The 19,538-nt window shown below is 39.8% G+C and overlaps 1 protein-coding gene across 1 annotated transcript in view; it reads left to right on the forward strand.

Annotated features, from left to right (window-relative positions):
- The window catches only part of PRKCA (protein kinase C alpha), a 307,017-nt gene that overhangs the window by 132,913 nt on the left and 154,566 nt on the right, over positions 1-19,538 (forward strand). The window contains exon 3 of the mRNA XM_056866635.1: positions 4,426-4,508. Coding sequence (XP_056722613.1) covers positions 4,426-4,508 — 83 coding nt within the window. The remainder of the gene's footprint in view (positions 1-4,425; positions 4,509-19,538) is intronic.

Below are 19,538 nucleotides of genomic sequence, written 5' to 3' on the forward strand. Positions count from 1 at the left end.
GCCCATGGGCCCACCAACAAGTTTTCTGGTACCTAGTCTTATGGGAGTAAAATCCAAAGAAAGAATCGAAATGAAAAAGAAAGCTGTTTATGTCACCCCCATCAGCTGACTGATTAAGGAAGTTCCGAGCTCCTTCTGATCACGGGTGTCATAGCTGTGCACACTCAGCTTGGCCTTTCTTATGTCTCTGAACTTGGCAAACTTTACCTGTGGCTACATAGGGATAAAACACACCCCTTTCATTGGAAACTTAAACTAAACAGCCTGTCTTCTCGAAAGCAAGGAGATGGCCTGCACCCTATTGGCAGCAATTTTGTGGTTGTGCCCTGTACTCTTTCTTAAAATTCCAAATTTGCCCTTAAGGTTAGTGGCCCCTGCCTTAGGTATTTGTTTTTTACTTTCTGTAGAAAACCAAAGCAATTTATTAAGAGTCCTATGAAAAATAAACAAAGAGAGAACAGTTCAGCCACTATTCCAGACATACAAAAAGAGGGGTATTTTAAGAGCTTCAAAATAAGGATGTTTTTCTTAGTGTTTAGTTCAATCAGGCTCTGATTAGACTTGTTCATGCCAGACCAAATGGATTTTTCACTGGATTTTTTTCATAGTTAAGGGAACCTGAGAATAGTTCCAGATTCCCTATCCACAGTGAAATAATCAGGTCCTCTGCAAATATTATAAAAATAGAATTTAATTGCTCTGGAGGAATGATACTTCTTCTATGTTATCAAATCCAGTATTGATTAGGAACCAGATGTGGGGCTACCATTGCCACTCTGTATTCCAAAAGGAATACTGTGAATGGGTACAATATCCCCTCCCATATCAAGTACCATGTCATCAGTTGATTCCATTGCATGCTGTGTGGGAGGAAACACAATACAAGAGAAACCTACCAAGCACTATTCAGTAGTGAGATATCTACACTGGAAGTACTTTGCTGAGATAGGTAAATCCATTAATACAGAACGTGGAATCTTTCTTGATATACATGATGGAATACATAGACCTCTAGCCTGTCAATATAATTGAACTGAGATTAATCATAAAGTCAACTACTCTAAATCCCCTTAAAGAATTTAGATTATTTTTAACCATTCTGTTATCATAGAGGTTCACATTTATTTATGGTTTGTTTACACAATACATTATCCCACAATACTATAGCACATTAAGTTGCTTCTAACTGTGGCTGTGTTTCTGTAATATACAGTTATAATCCACTTCTATGACTTTACTATTTTTTATTTTGTAAGATGTTATAGATTTTCACTTTTTTCTTTAGATTTGTATTACCAGCAAATGCTGAATAAATAGTTCTGGGAGAAAGGATTAAAGGGAAAAGGGATAGCGATGCATACATAAGCAATGACCCAGAAGCTGTTTCTGTTCTTGTGCATGACATAGTGTTCTTGCAGTACATTTTTCTTGGGTAGGATGTCACCATGGCTGTAAAGTGACCCTGAACATTAAAATTACCTATGACATTAGACCAGTTCTGAAATAGAAGGGTGCTTTTGCATTTCTAGCATGGTGATAACTTTATGTGGAATCAATGTATCAGTTAATTAATTAAAATATGTGCCTGACACTGTCTGTAGTAGTGTTTCTCTAACTTCTAATAGTTGACAAACTTTTTTCTGAATTAAGATTGAAAGCTCACATCATTTATACATTTGATAATGTTTATTGGTCCCAGATGCAGTTAAAATTGGAAGAATAACAACTAAATGATCACTCCTGCTCATGGTAGTGCTCTTGAAAATGTATATATTGAAAAACAGAAAGTGTTGCGTAAAGATCTCTTTGATTTGCTCATGTTAGTACTCATGGAGAAAGTTCAGCAGTGCAAAGCAAATATATATGATCCTAACTATGAATCAGTGGTACCAGATCATTAATGAGTATCTTACCCACAAAATTGAGCTAGGAAATGGTTTAATCAAACCAAGGTCTTTTCACTGAATAGTATTTATTTCTCTTTAAGTAATGGTTGAACAGACAGAAACACCCCCTGTAATACAAGAGCCATTTTGGAAAGATATAGTCATGATTACTAACAATAACCAAAAAACCACAATACTCTGTCTTTTGAATAAGACTTATTCTTTGTTTGAACATTGTGAATAGTAATCTTAATTTTAACAATACACTGAAGAGATGAAAGAATGACAGGTTCCTTCCAAAAAGAATATTTTGAAGAAAAACCTGCCATTTTAGAAAGTGAAGTGAAAGCTGCATCAAAGCAATTGGGAGAAACAAATCACTAGGAGTAGAAAGGATATCAATGAGAGTTATTTCAATCTATAGAAATGGAGTCCATCAAAATGTTAACAAGAATATGCCAACAAATATGGAAAACAAAACAATGCCTCGAAGAATGGAAACTCTCAATCTACATTTCAGTTCTGAAAAAGGAGATGTCAAAGACTGCAGCAACTATCAGACCATTGCATTAACTTCTCACGTGAGTAAAGTGCTGTTCAAAATCTTACAACAAAGATTGAGAATGAGAAATGCTAGATGTTCAAGCTGTTCAGAAAAGGTGGAGTGAAAATTGGAGGAAGAAACCAATTTTAATGTTCCTTCCACCAATTGGTAGAAGGAACATTAACAATTTGAGATATGCAGGTGACACCACATTACTGGGAGAAAATGGTTAAGACTTGAAATGACTGCTGATGAAGGTTAAAGCGGAAAATGCCCAAGCAGGATTACAGCTGAACAGCAAGAAAAGTAATGGGAATCACACAACCTTAAGGTTGATGATGAAGAAATTGAAATTGTTTATGATTTTCTTTTCCTTGGCTCAATCCATCAACCTAAAAGGGAGACTGCAACCAAGAAATCCAAAGGAGATTGAGACTGGGAAGAGCAGCCATGAAGGAGCTATACAAGATCCTTAAGTGTAAGGATATATTGCTGGTGACCAAAATCAAGACAATTCATACTCTAGTGTTCCGCATTACTATGTAGAGGTGTGAAAGTTGGATAATGGAGAAAACTGACAGGAAGAAATTTGATTCATTTGAAATGTGGTGTTGGCAGAGAGTTTTAGGGATACCATGGACTGCCAAAAAGACAAAGAAGTGGATTCTAGTTCAAATCAAGCCCGAACGATCCCTAGAAGCACAAATGACTAAACCGAGGCTGTCAAACTTTGGTCACATTATGAGAAGACAAAAGTCACTGGAAAAGACAATAACGTTAGGAATAGTGGAAGGCAGCAGGAAAAGATGAAGACTCAGCATGAGATGGATTGACTGTGGCTAGGATGCCGTGGTCCTCAGTTTGTAAGACCTGAGCAAGGCTGTTTACAATAGAACGTTTTAGAGGTCATTTTAATTCATGGGGTCGCCATAAGTTGGAAATGACTTGCTGGCACTAAACACACACACTTCTTAATTTTTTTCTTAATTCTATTATATGTTATAAAACTCTAATGAATGTAGTTATAAACAGTTTGTTTTCAGTGTGTCATAAAGGTCTGTCAGAGCAGCCCACACACTATGTTTCTGCGTAAGTCAGTGATCTGTGTGTGTCTCTTGATAAAGAAGGAAGGAAACCTAAGGTTGTGACTCATGCAGAGAGGCTCACACAACCCCTTATGAGAGCAGGTAGCTTTCCAGCATTCTGCCTTGGGAGTGATCGTATAATAAAATTGCAACCAATGTAAAGACACAGCAGAATTCATACACTTATAACACAAACTAAATAAAAAGGGGCAAAATGAGGGCAGTCAATTCAGTGGAGATACAGTGGACAACCTCCTTTAGGGCTCACAGGAGCCTTTAATTATTCTACATGAAAGTGATCGTAGAAGATGGGACCCAGTTTGGAATTCCTAGTACAGAGAAAGCTGGCAGCAAGAAATGAATGTTGCCCTTCATCCCTGCATAGTCTAAAGCTGACCTTAAATCACATTGCTCATGGCTTTTTACAAGGTAATGACTGAAATATAGAGCTGGTTACAAACTGTGTTCCTCTAACACCTAGATTTTTGAACTATTGCCTAAGGCCAGTTCAGAGAGCAATGTGTTATTTAGTCGTTCCTATGATTCATCATAACTTTTTGTGGGATTCATTGCAATGAATGTTTCTCTTTTATTAATCTATTTTTATACTTTTAAATAAATTGTCACTGCAAAGATCATTGAAGAATGAGTGTCTGATATACTGTTCCCATTCTGTAGTAGAATGTCATGTGTTAAACAAACAACTTACAAGAAAGTCTGCTACATTTAATGATGAGACACAGAAGAGTTGTGCACAAGTTAGTCTATGATTTGAATATCCACTAATTAACTTGCAAGCCAAATTAGTTTTAAGCTATTTCATAGTAGATATCTGCATGCAAGTGAATTAACAATAGTTTTTTAACAGAGCAGTGGTCATCTGAATTTTTTTCCCCTTTTCTCTTTGCAGTTTGCTGCTTTGTGGTTCACAAGAGGTGCCATGAATTTGTTACCTTTTCATGTCCTGGGGCAGACAAGGGGCCTGACACGGATGTAAGTACATTGGATTTTGCCAACTCCTCTGTTTTGATGCATTGCTGCGTTAGCAATGATGGTGAATGTTGGCAACAGAGGGATCACTTCATACGTGTTTTAATATACTAAAATCATTTTTTCCTTTCCATAACTATCACAATAAGTTATGCTTATTTAATAATAAAAGCAAATGATGGTTTGTTATCAAAGGAGTATTTGGATTATTTAAGCAATTGGTTTCCAATAATGTGAAAGTCTCAACTTTTCAGTCTCCCTGTTTAAGTACTGAATTCAGCCAGTCATTGAGGCAATGAGGTTTCCATTGATCCACATTTTTTACAATGAAAAATGGAAGGATGTTTTGTGTCTGAATCTATATGTATCAATCTATAGTGTACCTTAACTTTGCAACAGGAGATGTTCCTTTTCTTAAAGCATTCACACTTTTTCATTTAGAATGCATGCTTCAGTCTGAAGAGGGTTAGGTTTGAGGAGGGGAGGTGCCTCAGAAGGGTATAATGCCACGGATGCCACCTTTTAAAGCAGCCCCTTTCCTCCAGGGGAACTAGGGCTGCCAATCTCCAGGTGAGGTCTGGAGATAACCCGGAATTACAACTGATCTCCATATGACAGAGATCAGTTCCCCTGAAGAAAATGGCTTCTTTGGAGAGTGGACTCCATGGCATTATATCTCACTGAGGTTGCTTTCCTCCCAAGGCTCCATCCATGAATCTCCAGGCATTCCCCATCCTAGAACTGGCAACCCTAAGAGGAACTTAGAAAATCGGTTGTGATTCCAGGAGAGCTGCTGCTGCCACTGCTGCTGTGGAGGGGAGGGGAGGAAGCATGTGGGAGGCCAAGAGGGTGATGGGGGACAGGAAAAGAGAGTGATGGTCTGGGGGGGAGAAAGAGAGAGAAAGAGTGATGGGTGGGGGGCAGAAAGAGAGAGAGTAAAAGGCACGAAGGAGAGAGAGTAAGAAAAGAGGTGGCAGGGTGGAGATAGATTGAGGGACAGAGTAGGGAGATCCGTTCCCCTGGAGAAAATGGCTGCTTTAGAAGGTGGCTTTTATGTCATTGTAGCCCACTGAAGTCCCTCCCCTCCCCAAACCCTCCCCTCCCCGTTCTCCACCCCCAAGATCTCTAGGAATTGCCCAACCCAGAACTGGCAACTTTGATAGTGCCCCCCTGCTGTAGCTCGTTGGGATATCTGGTTGGTCACTGCGGCAAACAACATGGGGGATTAGATTGATCATTGGTCTGATCCAGAAGGCTAATCTTATGTTCAAGTATTCATTTGGTTAGAAATAGGTGGAAGGGTTGGGGACTGTCCTTGTCCTCCAACATTGTCTGGTTTTGTGTCCAACCATTTGCATAAAGTCCATGCACATGAATTAGAATGTTTGTAGATTCCCATATGTTTGGTCCATACTGTAGTTTGTACATATGGGAGTTAGCAGCCATTTGAGAATCTGTGTGAAGGCTTGGTTTAATGGGGCCACTGAAGACACTGGAGTGACAGGCTTACTTTATCTTCATTCCTACTTGTATTAAAACCTGAACAGGGCTTCAGAATCAGTGTAGAAGTAAACTACTTTATTCAGAGTTTACAGGGGATCAGACATAGTTAATCTTGCGTGAAAAGTTTGCATACTAGTGTAATTTCTCAAGTAAATTTCATAGAATCATAGAGTTGGAAGGTACCACCACGGTCATCTAGTCCAACCCCCTGCACAATGCAGGAAATTCACAACTACCTCCCCCCCCACACCCCCAGTGACCCCACTCTATGCCCAGAAGATGGCCAAAATGCCCTCCCTCTCATGATCTGCTTAAGATCATAGAATTGGCATTGCTGACAGATGGCCATCTAACCTCTTCTTAAAAACCTCCAGGGAAGGAGAGCTCACCACCTCCCAAGGAAGCCTGTTCCACTGAGGAACCACTTGAACTGTTAGAAAATTCTTCCTAATGTCTAGTAATGTTCAGTACAATGTCCTCTGGTGTTAATATGCCCTTTGGAAGTTGAAGGAAGTCCTGCACAGTTTTGGAGACATTACTATTAATGATTGCTTTCTGTGCTGGCTAACCACGTTCAGAGTCCATATACCATGTATCTGAGGGGAAAAATGAATTAGGGTATTTTGTTTCAAATTAAGTCATACTCAGTTTAGTTTGTGATCCATTTACCATCTTTAACTGTATAACTGCTGTGTAAGCTGTTTCCCAACAAACTTGAATTATTAGTCATGCTTCACAGTCACCACAATTACCAATCATTACCCAAGAATACTTATTAAAAATTAAATAAAAAACATTAATTAACATGGCCCAGTATTAGGCCTGCCATAGCTTTAAAAAAGCCCAGATTTCCTCTTTCTGTCTTCTAGCCTTGTCTGGGCCAGAGCTGCTCATGAAGATGAGGAAGCTAGGCAAGCAGTGCAGAGGCAGGTGTTTGGAGATAGCTTTGAGAAGCTTCAGTTATTGGAAGAAGCAGTAGCTTTCTGTCCAGGAGCCAGCGTTTGCAGGGTCTGTGTGTCTCAGGCCTGTCTCCATAAACAACTTTGGCCTGGGAAAGCTTAGATGGAATAGGACCCAGGGTATTCCCATGTACAATTTGCCCAGAGAGAGCATGGTCTTCTTCAAACAGCAAACACCTCCAGCTTAGCAGAGCCTCTTTCCAGATAACTGTGCCCAGGCAGGCATAAACATTAAACACTTTCAGAGTGATTTGTTTTAAGTATTGATATGACTGCAGTCCATTCTGGGATAGTTTTCATTTATTGTAAAAATAATTAGGTTGATTTTAGGTCCGTCTGAAAAATGAGAAGTCATGTCACCCCACTAGAAGTACTATATGTTCTTCTGCAGGGGGGAAACACGATTTATGAAATTGTGTCATTTGGAGAAAGTGGATGGAGAAGATTTTACCCCTCCTGTGTCAAATGCTAGAAGAGTCATCAGAAAAATTTATTAGCATTGGATTCAGACGTATGGGCAGGAAGTACTTTCATACATAATCTGTAGAATCCACTGGCACTGTAGGTAGTAATGGTCATAGGCACAGATGGCTTTAAAAGTGAATTAGACAAATTCATGAAGGATGTGCTTGTAAAGTACCCCCCTTATGTCTTTGCCTGAGTGGCTATGGGGAATATGCACATGTGAAAGAGGGTTCTGATTTTTCCCCAACTACTCACCTCTTCTCCCCTTTCTTCACTAACCACCACTACTCAAGCTCTGCCCTTCCTTTGACAACTAACCTATGGGTTGAGGCACATATAACAGATACGTGGATATGAACTGCTTCACATATACCCTCCTCTGGCCAGCTGTCTGTAGCCCAGTCAGGAGTTTCTGATGTATGCATGGAATGAGCAGTCAGGCACTTTGGGTGACATCTTTGACCATAGTCAAAAGAAAAGATCTTTATATACAGTCTCAATTTACTAGAGCACAAGAACCTTGGAACACTATATCAAAACACTATAGGGTATTAAAGAACTAAAAAAAGAAATAAAAATATTAGGTTAATCCAGTCACGTTACGAGCCCCGTGGCGCAGAGTGTTAAGCTGCAGTACTGCAGTCAAAAGCTCTGCTCACGACCTGAGTTCGATCCCAACGGAAGTTGGTTTCAGGTAGCCGGCTCAAGGTTGACTCAGCCTTCCATCCTTCCGAGGTCGGTGAAATGAGTACCCAGCTTGCTGGGGGTAAAGGGAAGATGACTGGGGAAGGCACTGGCAAACCACCCCGCAAACAAAGTCTGCCTTGGAAACGTCGGGATGTGACGTCACCCCATGGGTCAGGAATGACCCGGTGCTTGCACAGGGGACCTTTACCTTTTTAATCCAGTCACTGGTGTTACCTTGGCATTCCCTTCCATGGAACTTGAAAAACAGAGTCTTGCCAAGACAGACTTCACTCCATTTCCCCTGTTCCTGGTTCTTAGCTTGCATGCCTTTGACAGGATGTTCAGACCTTTTCACCATTCCTGTCCCTGCTGACCTTTCATGAAATTGTGAGTGGGTCCCACATGTACTGCTTTGCACCCTTCTCCAATCAAAAAAAGGTGCGCATCTCAAAACATTTATGGCCCAACTTAGGATAGCCTTCTGTCTTGCCCCTTCCTGGCAGGTGTGCAAATGGTCATCTTCACTCAGCCTGTCTCCATACAACCCCTCCCCCAATTTCCTCTCAGACTGAAATCTGAGGAGATTATTGTTATTCCCAGAAAATAATGTTTTCTCTCAGATCAGGCATCTCTGAGTGTTAAACAAGGTGCTTTTCATTCCTGTATCATAACAAGGCCTACCAACAAGTATAGTAAAATGGAGCTTCCATGTTTAGAGACCGTGTATTGCCACCAAAAAGCAGAGACAGAGAATGAAGGAGATCTGTAGCTTTATGCCCTGTGGCATTTCTTGAAACACGTAGTTAACAACTCTTGGAAACAGGATGCTGAACTAAAATGGTCCTTGGTTTAATCTAGCAGGCTTTTCAGGATTACTGATCAAGTATATTCATGAGGAGTGGAACTTTAAATTGAAATATGGACCACTAAAAAATCATTGTGGATCAGATTACAAAATGGGAACCATGTTTTGGAGACACATCTTTCTCCCTGGAACTTTTTCTTTCTTTTTTTGAAAGATCTATTTATTTGTATACTTTCCTGTTATTTATTCATGTTTGATTTCAACCGATGCATAAAGCTTTCCTATGTTTGCTCTCATAGTAATAGGCAAGAGGGGAGGAGTGGACATGGAGAGTGATAATGTTAGATTTACAATGTTGAATTTACTGAGCTTGTAAAAAACGTTACACTCTGTATAATGGTTCTGTTCTTAAATTGATCATTCACATCAAAACAAAGAAGAATGAGATGAGACTCTTGAACAGGAATGTATAGGAGGCAGTAATGTAAAAAAAAAAACGTTATTCTGAATTTATTTCAGGGTATCAGTTGTCCATCTAGTCCACATCCTGTTTCACACAGCGGCCACCCAGATGCTCAAGAAGACCAACAAGTAGGGCGTAGAGGCCAAAGCTTACCAGGCACTTCCTCAGCTGCATGAAGTAGGTTGTAGTGTTCAAAGGTTTATGCCACAATAAAGTCTTAGAGTTGCCAACCTCCAGGTGGGGTCTGGAGATCTCCCGGAATTACAACTGATTTCCAGACTACAAAGATCTCTTATTATTTATTTATTTAAAACATTTATTACAATTCTCCTGGGGAAAACAGCTGCTTTGGAAGGTGGACTCTATGACATTATACACTACCAAGGTCCCCCCCTCCCTAACCCCCCCCCTTCCAGTCTCTACCACAAATTTCCAGGTATTTCTGAACTCAGAGCTGGCCGGACAGGAAGGAAGACTTCTGTTTTTCTTAATAACACCTAAATCAATTGATTGCTATATCATGGATAATTCCAAAGGAGCCCAAATAGTGCACTTCACTGTTAAACCAGAGGCCTTTTTGTATATCCTTCCCTTCTTACTCCAATGTTCTCCTAAGAGTCTTAAAAGAAAATATAAAAAATTGAAAAAATATAGTACAATATTTCCTTGTAAAGAATCGGAATTAATTATACGGTTGGCCTTTTGAAGATTTTTTCTCTCTCTTTTCAATCTGCATTTCCTCATTGTTTTTGGCAAGGCACTATGGAAACAGAGGAGGTTCAAAAAAAGTTGATGGAAGTACAGGTACTATTGTTGTTTATGGAAAAGTCAAAAGATGCTCTGTACATGTTCACCTCCATGTATATAAAGAGGGTCTATGGATCTAAGCTACATATGCTTGAGCTGTGAGTAGAGTTCTGCTTGCGATATGGGGCTCCCCACCTTCCCCTTCCTTTTACCACCCCTCCTGAGTGTTGCGGGATCCCCCAGAATAAGTAGCATGCAGTGGGAAGGAGGAACTGGTAAAAATCAGGAACCTATCCACTTGCATGAGGGGAGTGCTCTCCACTCATGTAAGGGCATCTTTAAGATCAAAGCCATAGACTGCACATCCTTTCCCCCAGTATCAACTTTTGAATCATTTTTCTTTGAAAGAGGTAAACTTCAACAATGTCATCATAAATACATCTGAAATTAGGCATACTTATTTTTCTGTTCAAAATATCTTCTGGCAAGTGGATTTGTTATAACCATTATTTCAAGATTGTACAAAGATAATCTTAGATACATTTGTTAAAGTTGTAATGCTCATAGGATGGGGAACAATATAATTCTAACTCATGCTACAGTTGGTAGAATAACTCAGCAATTGATTAGTGCAGTGTTTGACTTGTGAACTGGGTCAACTGATTACATCTCACTATAAGGGATGATATGTTCTGTATAATGCCGCACTAGGAAATTATATTTATAACTAAGAAATGCATTTAAAGCTGTATTTCAATCCACAATCAATAGGCTTTTAATGAATATGGAGTAGAAAGAATCATTAACCCTCTGAAAATCAGAGATTAGATATTTCACATCTTTTTGTGCAGGAACTAATTTTATGAGAGAATGTCGGAGAAAATAAATTGTGCTCTAGAAAAAGTCTCTCTAGCAACCCCCCTTTTTAAGCAGGATATATTTGGCAGTGCAGCCAGGTAATATATTGATACTTTCTTAGGTCTTCATAGATTTAAAAAACACTCCAGTCCTGAAGACTCTGTAGATTGGCTGTTATATAATGAGGATTCTTTTTTTTCCTTGGCAAGGAGTGTTGGCTTACCAGACTTTTTTTCTGGATTAGGAAACCACTTCTTTTTCTTCAAACCTATCAGAGATCCAGCAGGGTCAATATTTATATTGCAATAACCACTGAAATACAACCTCATGAAGTCTGGTTCATATGACAATCCATTTGTTTAAAGTGTCTCCCCTAACATTTTTATCAATTATTATAATTATATATTGGAAGAATTTCACAAAGTCGCCATAATCATGTAGAGTTCTGTCTTATGCAAATGCTTCCCAACATGTGGCTTGATTTCAAGTGGTAATCTCATGGCTACTTTTGTATAAGAACCTGTTCTAGGGAGAATTCTGGACATTAGCACACTGTATATTGGCAACATCTCTTGGTATCATCATCTCTTGTCTGCATGGTGTTTAAATTGACCATATATAGGCTGTTTCTGATATTTTAAAGCAGTGGAGATTTATAAATGTCTAACGGTCTATAAAGATCTAACGTGCCTCAATTCCATTTCAGATGGCATTAAAAAGAAAATTGATGGACAAAATGTGTATAGAGGTCATAAAATATGACAAATTTCTAGAATATTGTTTTTTGAGTTGCTTAAGGTTATAGCTGACGACTAAATAAATCTAGTAAAAGTGGAAATGCTTACAATGAAAAGGGGATCTGGTAGCTTGCAATTCATTCACATTTATGGCTTTTTCCTCAAGCCACTTTCTCAGCTATTTGCTCCAGTACTCTGGGAAGCATTTGCCCCCCTCTTTCACAAAGCATCATAGTGCAAAACCTGGATGGATTCCTTGTGGGTGGAAAAGTTTGGATTTTCCTGCTCCCACACCCACAGTGTCCATTTCCCCTACAACAGCCATTTGTTCTCCCTATCACTGCGGCTATTTTCTTTCTTTTAAAATGACTGAATAGAGTTATATAGCTGTGCCGTTACACCAACATGTGTTAGGTTCCCTGAATTCACAGCTTTCATTTAAAAAAGTAACTTTCATTTTGGAGATTAAGGGAAAAGGTATATCTCTGCAAGGAAAGGGGCTACATACTTGCTTAAAAAATAATCCTGATAACTTGGAAAGCCTAATATGTATATTGATGTAATAGTACAGTGATATAACACTATTCAATTGCTGATTTTTAAAAACCTGCTGGGTGGAAGCCCTTTTGCTCTGCACTGTATTAGCAGGTGGGAATCTAAACAACAGGAAACTACACAAGCCTGTCCCCATGTGGAAACCACCAGTGTTAAGTTAGTATTATTATATAGCGGGATATATTTTCCAATGTGGAACATGGAATGGTATAGTATAGCCTGATCTCAGGTGCTAAGCAGGGTCACTACTTGGATGAGAGATCACCAAGGAAGACTTTGCAGAGGAAGACAATGTCAAACCTCCTCTGCAAAGTCACTTTCCTTGAAAACCCAATGGGGTTGACATAAGTCAGCTGTTTCTTGACAGCACTTTACACACATGTTCCTATGTAAGGCCAACCATGTAGCTATAAAAAAAGAGAGGACAGGCATTGATAAGTGCTTGTTTCCCTCTACTCGCTCTCAGCATGGGTTCATGCCTCCTTCTAAGCCCATTCATGGGGCCTCTTTCTGTTGTATTTTTTAATATTATTTAAGTGAAATATCCCATATATTGAATTTAGAACTGCTGTTGGTTGTCATCAGCCTTTGGACAGGTTGGGATATAATGGCCCCATTGTCTGGTAACTGGATTTTATTTTATATTTTAAAATATTAATTTGCAAATAAAGAATTATTATTCCATGTAGAGTTGCCAGGTGCCTCTTCGCCATTAGTGGGAGATTTTGGGGGCGGAGCCTGAGGAGGATGGGGTTTGGGGAGGGGAGGGACTTCAATGCCACAGAGTCCAATTGCCAAAGCGGCCATTTTCTCCAGCTGAAGTGATCTCTATTGTAATAGCAGGAGATCTTCTGCTTTTACCTGGAGGTTGGCAACTCTAATTCCATGCTTTTTACCAGAAGGGAAGAATATCAGCATACTTTTCAAGTTATATTTCTTCATACAAAAGAATGCATATTAATTCAGAAGTAGCCTTCCTTACTGTAAGACCAGTAGCTATTGAGTGGAAACTCATTAAAATAATGCTGCACAAGTGAGATTTGCTCATTAAGATTGCTGTCTCCAAGAACTGATTTTTAATGGGAAGCATTCCAAAATCCAATGTAATTCAGCTGTAACAGTAAGCCTGTAGGCATTGAAGTGTAAAATGTTACAAAGATGAACAGACAGTAAGAATTCGTACACAGCATGCATTCTCCTAGGAATGTTTACAAAAGGAATACTAATCTTGCCCTAGACACTAGGAAAGTGTACAATATTAAAGTCTGAAACCTTTGCTGAGCCATTCTTAATATTAATGAACAATCTGGTAGCAATGTTGTGATCCTCTCCATCTGTCTTGAGAAATGCACTGAAACCATTAAAATACCTTTATGCTTTAACAGCAACAATTTTTGCATTGCAATGACCAGATCACTTCCATGTTGCACATGAAAATTACATGATGCTTCAACTAGCTTTTAAAAGTTTTTTTAAAAACTACAGTGTTGACTAGCAAAAAGCTTTGGAGCAGCTGTACTTACTTCCCCCTCCCCTATATTTTCTCCAGGTCAGATGTCCACACATATTCTTTAGAAGGCCCCCTCTCATCTGAGATGAATTAATTGGCTTCTTTAGAAAAATCTTGAACTTGGTTTGAAATTTCAGTTCAAAACTTGGTTGGAAAGTATCAGAAAGTAATTAATAGGTTGAAGGAATCTGATTTGAACTGGCTAATGTTTTTGTGCCATATTTGTAGATGTATTGTGGAATGTCCATTTTCATTTAATCTAAATACTGTTTTCTTTTTTAAAAATAATTTTTAAAATTTTCAACACAACATAAAAAAAACTCACAACATACATACATTTACACAGCTACTACAAGACATTTATCTGCTATACCTTGGAGCAATTCTTTGAAAGTTATACATTCTGCTATTCTAGAAAATTATTTATGTGTCTAAAATATAAAATATGTTTAGGTATCCTAAACATATTAATATATCTTCTTGTAGGTTACATGAATTACAATTCTTATTGTTATATAATTCCGCTTACTTATAGTAAGCCTATCAGTTAATGCATAGCTATACTATATATTTTCTAAATTTAATGATATGTACTTTAACCTAATATGTGCTTTAGCCTATTCAAATAGTATCATTATATTAAAATACCATGTAATAACCATATAATATAATTTTAAGCAATTATAACTAAACTGCCAACCTACAACCATAAGCGAGCCTATGCCCATAATATCATGCACAATAAATTGCTTGAATCGATATATCTACTGTAACATTTCATATCGTCTTATATACCTTATGTTACTCTGACATGTAATCATAATACAATTTCCAATTATAGAAATTCTTCCCTGGGTCTCTTGTTCACAGTGTTTGTCAGCTTGGCCATCACTGCGTATTCTGCTAATTTCTCTAGTCAGTTACCTGATGATGGAGTATTTTCTTGTTTCCAATTAAAAGCAATGGTCACTCTTGCTGCTGTTATCATATATCTGAACAGTTCTGCCATGCTTTTATCGATGGCCGGTGGTAAGATTCCTAACAACATTGTTTTAGGATCTAGAGCAGGGGTGTCCAATCTTTTGGCTTCCTTGGGCCACATTGGAAGAAGAATTGTTTTGGACCACACATAAAATACACTAACACTAATGATAGCTGATGAGCAAAAAAAAGGTCCATGCATAATTTTCGTGATCTCTGCCACCACAGATAAGCAAAAAAAGTCCTCGCATAATAATCCTTATTATGCTCCACCCCGTTCGGAGGGTCTTTTAAAATCATCAAGCAGGTCACAAGTTTGTGATCACTGATATAGAAAATGTACATATCTAAGTAATAAAACTTCTTTAATTTTTTAAAATATTTGTATTATAAAAGTAAATTTAAATTTAAATGAGGAAAAGTAGAAGTGACCTCACAGGAAGTGTTCTTGGAAGTGACATCACAGGAAGAGGCGTGTCAGGGTTGTCCTCAAAGTAACATCACTTGCCCTTTGACATGGAAGTGTCATCACAGGAAGTGACATCACAACATGACATCACATCCTTGATAAGCACCACCCCAAAAATCTCCAGGTATTTCCCAAGTGGGAACTGGCAACCCTACAAGCAGATGCCTTGTATACAATTTACTGATAACATTTAAGAGGCTAATAGGCCCATAACTGGAAGGGTCCTCCCTACTACCTTTTTTGTAGAGAGGCACAATTACAGCTAGCCCCAATCCCTAAGAATCTGCCCTGTGGCATCAATATATGTAAACAAGGAAGATTAAAAAAGGCCCACCATTCTATGTTTCCCTTTAAGTCGAACTCTGGGGGAATTCCATCAAATCCAGGGGCTTTGTCTCATTTAAGCCAGTTAATGTGTGACTCAACTTCCTTTAAGGAAGCAGGTGGCCAGGGGGGAATACTAGACAAGTTTGGCATATAAAATGTCTGGGGATGTACATCATCATAAAGGCTCTGGAGAAAAGTGGCCCACCTAACAGGAGCAACAAAGGAATCTAATGGTGAAGTCTCCAAATTTCATCCCCAACTAGCCTCCAAAACAAGGATATATTTTTATCTTTAGCTGCTTGGATCAGTATCTGCCAAGATTCCCTAGTATGCTCTTTTTTTTCTTTTGCACTATTAGATGTTTATAGATCCCTTTATGCCATACAAGGGATTTCTGGGCCACCTGAATCTGATTATCCTGCAATTTAATAAACTTACAGTATGCATGTTAAAAGGCCTTTTTCACCTCAGGACATTTAGGAACTAACGCTTGCCTTTTCTGTCCTGCCTTATATAAAATAGGATAAAATCCTGGATGAAATTCTCATATAATAACAAGGGGTCTTGCTCTGAAGTTGGGTTTGAAAAGGCTGAGAAATAAGAATATACTTCTTTTGCTGCTAGGTGTACTTTTAATTTAGAATGGAGATCACTTGTCCATCTTATTTGATTTCCTAATTGGTCAGAGGTTAGCACCAACATTGGGTAATGTACTCTAAGATGAGAACACCTACCAGGTAAAGTAAGTTGAAGGGAAATAGAGGGAAATAGAGGGAAATGATCTCCCTCCAAATAAGGGAGAATTTGGAAGTATTTTGTTGAAATTAATAGCTGTGAATATACTAGCCTGTAATTGAGGGTACTGGCTTTAGAGCTTGCCATATAAATAAATTCCCCAGGATGATTCCCATACGAGGAACCATTTGGGATGTAAAGACTGAATCTGAGTACAAGTTTTGCCAAGCATCATCTGAACAATGATCTTTAAAGACTCAACTGTACAGGAAATTTCTCAAATCACCCAGATCTATAAGTGCCATCTTGTATTTGGCTTCCAGAGTGTCATCATCAGGGCCCATATGGGCATTGAAGTCTCCCACTAATAGGAGCTTAGCCTTAGGATATTCTGTGGACAAAGCTGTTATATACCCTTGAGCTGCCCAGTTGCCCTCAATGATCGATTTCCTAGTTGTGGGAGGGAAATAAGCATTGATCAAAATCATGCTAACCCCTTGCCCAACCAGAAGGATTGCCATAGCCAAATTACTTAAGGAGGATAGTTCTACACATTTGATCTTGATTGAAGTTGATATAAATATTCCCAGGCCTCCCTTCCTTCTCCCCTTCCATCTCCCGGGTAAAGCCTCCATTTTAAATTAGTAGAACCCATCTAAAATTAGCTCAGCATCAGTTCAGGTCTCCTGAAGCACTATACAATCAAATTTCCTGTGAAAGAAAGGAATATCTGCATCATTTGATAGACAACATGCCCACCCCACCACATTCCATGACAAAATTTCTAAGTAATTGGCCAGCCCCTGCATATTATTTCTCATAGGTAGTCATGCAAGGTCTTCCGTCCTCTGCAGAGAAGATCCTAAATAGTCCTCAGTCCTTAGTACAGGAGCAACATTATTGCTTGCTTGTATATTTGGGTTTGTTCTGTCTTCCAAATTTCCAGCTGGGAGCTAAAGAACGTCCTCCACCACAGTAGTTGCCTTAGAGAGAACACACTCCGCCACCTCAGCACGGTAGTTTTCTTGGGGTCTAATATTTTCTTGGGGCCCAGTATTTATCGCTGAATCAGCTGCTGCATTTTGCATCCAGAGTTTTGTTTTTATCCCAATAGTAAAGGAGGATGTCTTTGATCCTTTCCATTGTTTAATAAAATGTTGTTTGGGCTTCTCATACATAAGACATAGTCATTTCACTAGATGATGAATAGATCTTTAAAGGTTCAACAGAACTAATCAGGGCCATGTCCGCATTTCGCATTTGCAGCGCTGATTTCAACGGGGTTTCCTTGTCTGTTCGCACCTCATGTCACCCGATGGATTCTGGAAACGTCTCCAGAGCACAATTTCTCTGTGTTAAGTGCATGTACTTATACCACGAATTAATGAAAATGAAACGTTTTCCTCACCGGCAGATATGAGCGCGAACAGAATACCTTCCCTAGATTGTTCACTTCCTGCCGCCAGCTTTCACTCCCCCCTCCACCCCCCCAACTTCCCGCCCTCCTGTTTCCCGGCCTTTTTTTTTTCTCTTCGAAGAGAAGTGCAACCGTTACTACAGAGGTATCTGTTTGCGCAAGCAGCCGTGGTTGCTACCGCTAACTCCCTTGATCAATTGTAATTTTTTTTGCTAGCAACAAACACACAGTTGTGGCACTTTTCTTCTACGCAGAGTAATGAAATGTCTGTCATGCTCATGTAATCCACCAAATCAGGCAGTTATAAAAGAGGTATTGATCCACATTTCTTTATTTTTGATCGCTTTGCCAAAGGCACATTGTAAGGGTGGGATGGCGGCCAGTTCTGTGCTCCCAATGCCCACCACCTTCACCATGTTACACTGACACCATGATCGGGGGTGGGGTGCATTTAAATTTAACCTCCATTACAGCCATTCTGAAAGACGCCTCCACTCTCCCAGAATTCTCCCTGGCTGTTATGTTTGCCCATTCGCTGCCCATTTTGTGAGCACCGAGTAGGCATGCATGGTCGGCAACCATTTTTGCTTGGATTTTGTGGCCACCGAGGTTGGCAGTGTGAATTTATCATGTCAACAGGCACCAGACCCCAGGGCGCAATCTCAAAATCTAATGGAGGACGCGGAGTCTCCAGGCGCGAAAAGGAGACTCTGGATTTGCTTTCCATCTGGGGTGAAGAGAAAATCCAGGAAGCCCTTGTCAGTACCCACCGCAACATAGATATCTTCGATCGAATTGCTCGTCAGATGGCAGCGCTTGGGCATAGGCGCTCTGATGTTGAGTGCCGAACAAAAACAAAGGCGACGTGCCACGAATATAAGTGGGTGGCAGCCCACAACAACCGCTCAGGCAATGATCCGGCCACATGTGCATTTTATCCTCAGTTGCACTGAATTCTCGGTGGCGATGCAAGCATTTGCCCCAGAATGGTGGCCAGAAGCCTGAAGGTTCGTTGGATCATCGGTGAGCGGCCATCTCAACAACAGATTGCACCGGGATCAGAGACAACATGACGACCATGAACGCAGATGACATCACTGTTCCATCACCTCCCATGGATCAAGGTAGACATCTATTTTCACTTAAAATTTCCTTCCCAAGAACGCCCCCCCCCCACTTGTGGCTGTGCCTAACATTATTCTCCTTTTCTCCATCCCTTGCCCCACTAAGCAGCGTTCAAACTCAGCCAGGAGAATGGCTGTGACGATGATCCCAACGATTCCCCAGATGAAGAAACCATGCTTTCCATAGAAGCTCAGAACGGTCAGTAGCAGGTTTCTCGTCTTCAATGTCTTCCTGTTCTGCTTGTGAGAATGCTTAGTTAACGCCTTTGGGAGCTTCTTACACAAATTCATCACTATGAGAGGCATGTGTTTTATGGTGAAATGGGAGGGTTCGGTACTTTATGAGGTTATTTATGATGGGGGGTTGGCTCTGTTGTTGAATGATGGAATCTTGCCCCACTTACACACCATGGCAAGATTGAGGAGAGGGATGTACTACAACGAATGACAGGCTAGGGGAAGTGTTCTATGACAGTTGTGCTATTTCCAGGGGCTGTCAATCCACTTGGGGGGGCTGTCAATCCAGCCCTGGGACACTTCTGCTATTCCCAGGGGCTGTCAATCCACTGGGGGGGGGCTGTCATTCCAGTCCCCAGTGTATCTGGGCTTGGTGACCTTGCTGGAAAATGCATTCCACATTTTTTTTGCAGCTCTTTTTGTGCTGTAATGTATTTTAATGGAGCCAATGCAA

This window comes from Euleptes europaea, chromosome 1 (assembly GCF_029931775.1).
Source record: "Euleptes europaea isolate rEulEur1 chromosome 1, rEulEur1.hap1, whole genome shotgun sequence".
Lineage (NCBI taxonomy): Eukaryota > Metazoa > Chordata > Lepidosauria > Squamata > Sphaerodactylidae > Euleptes > Euleptes europaea.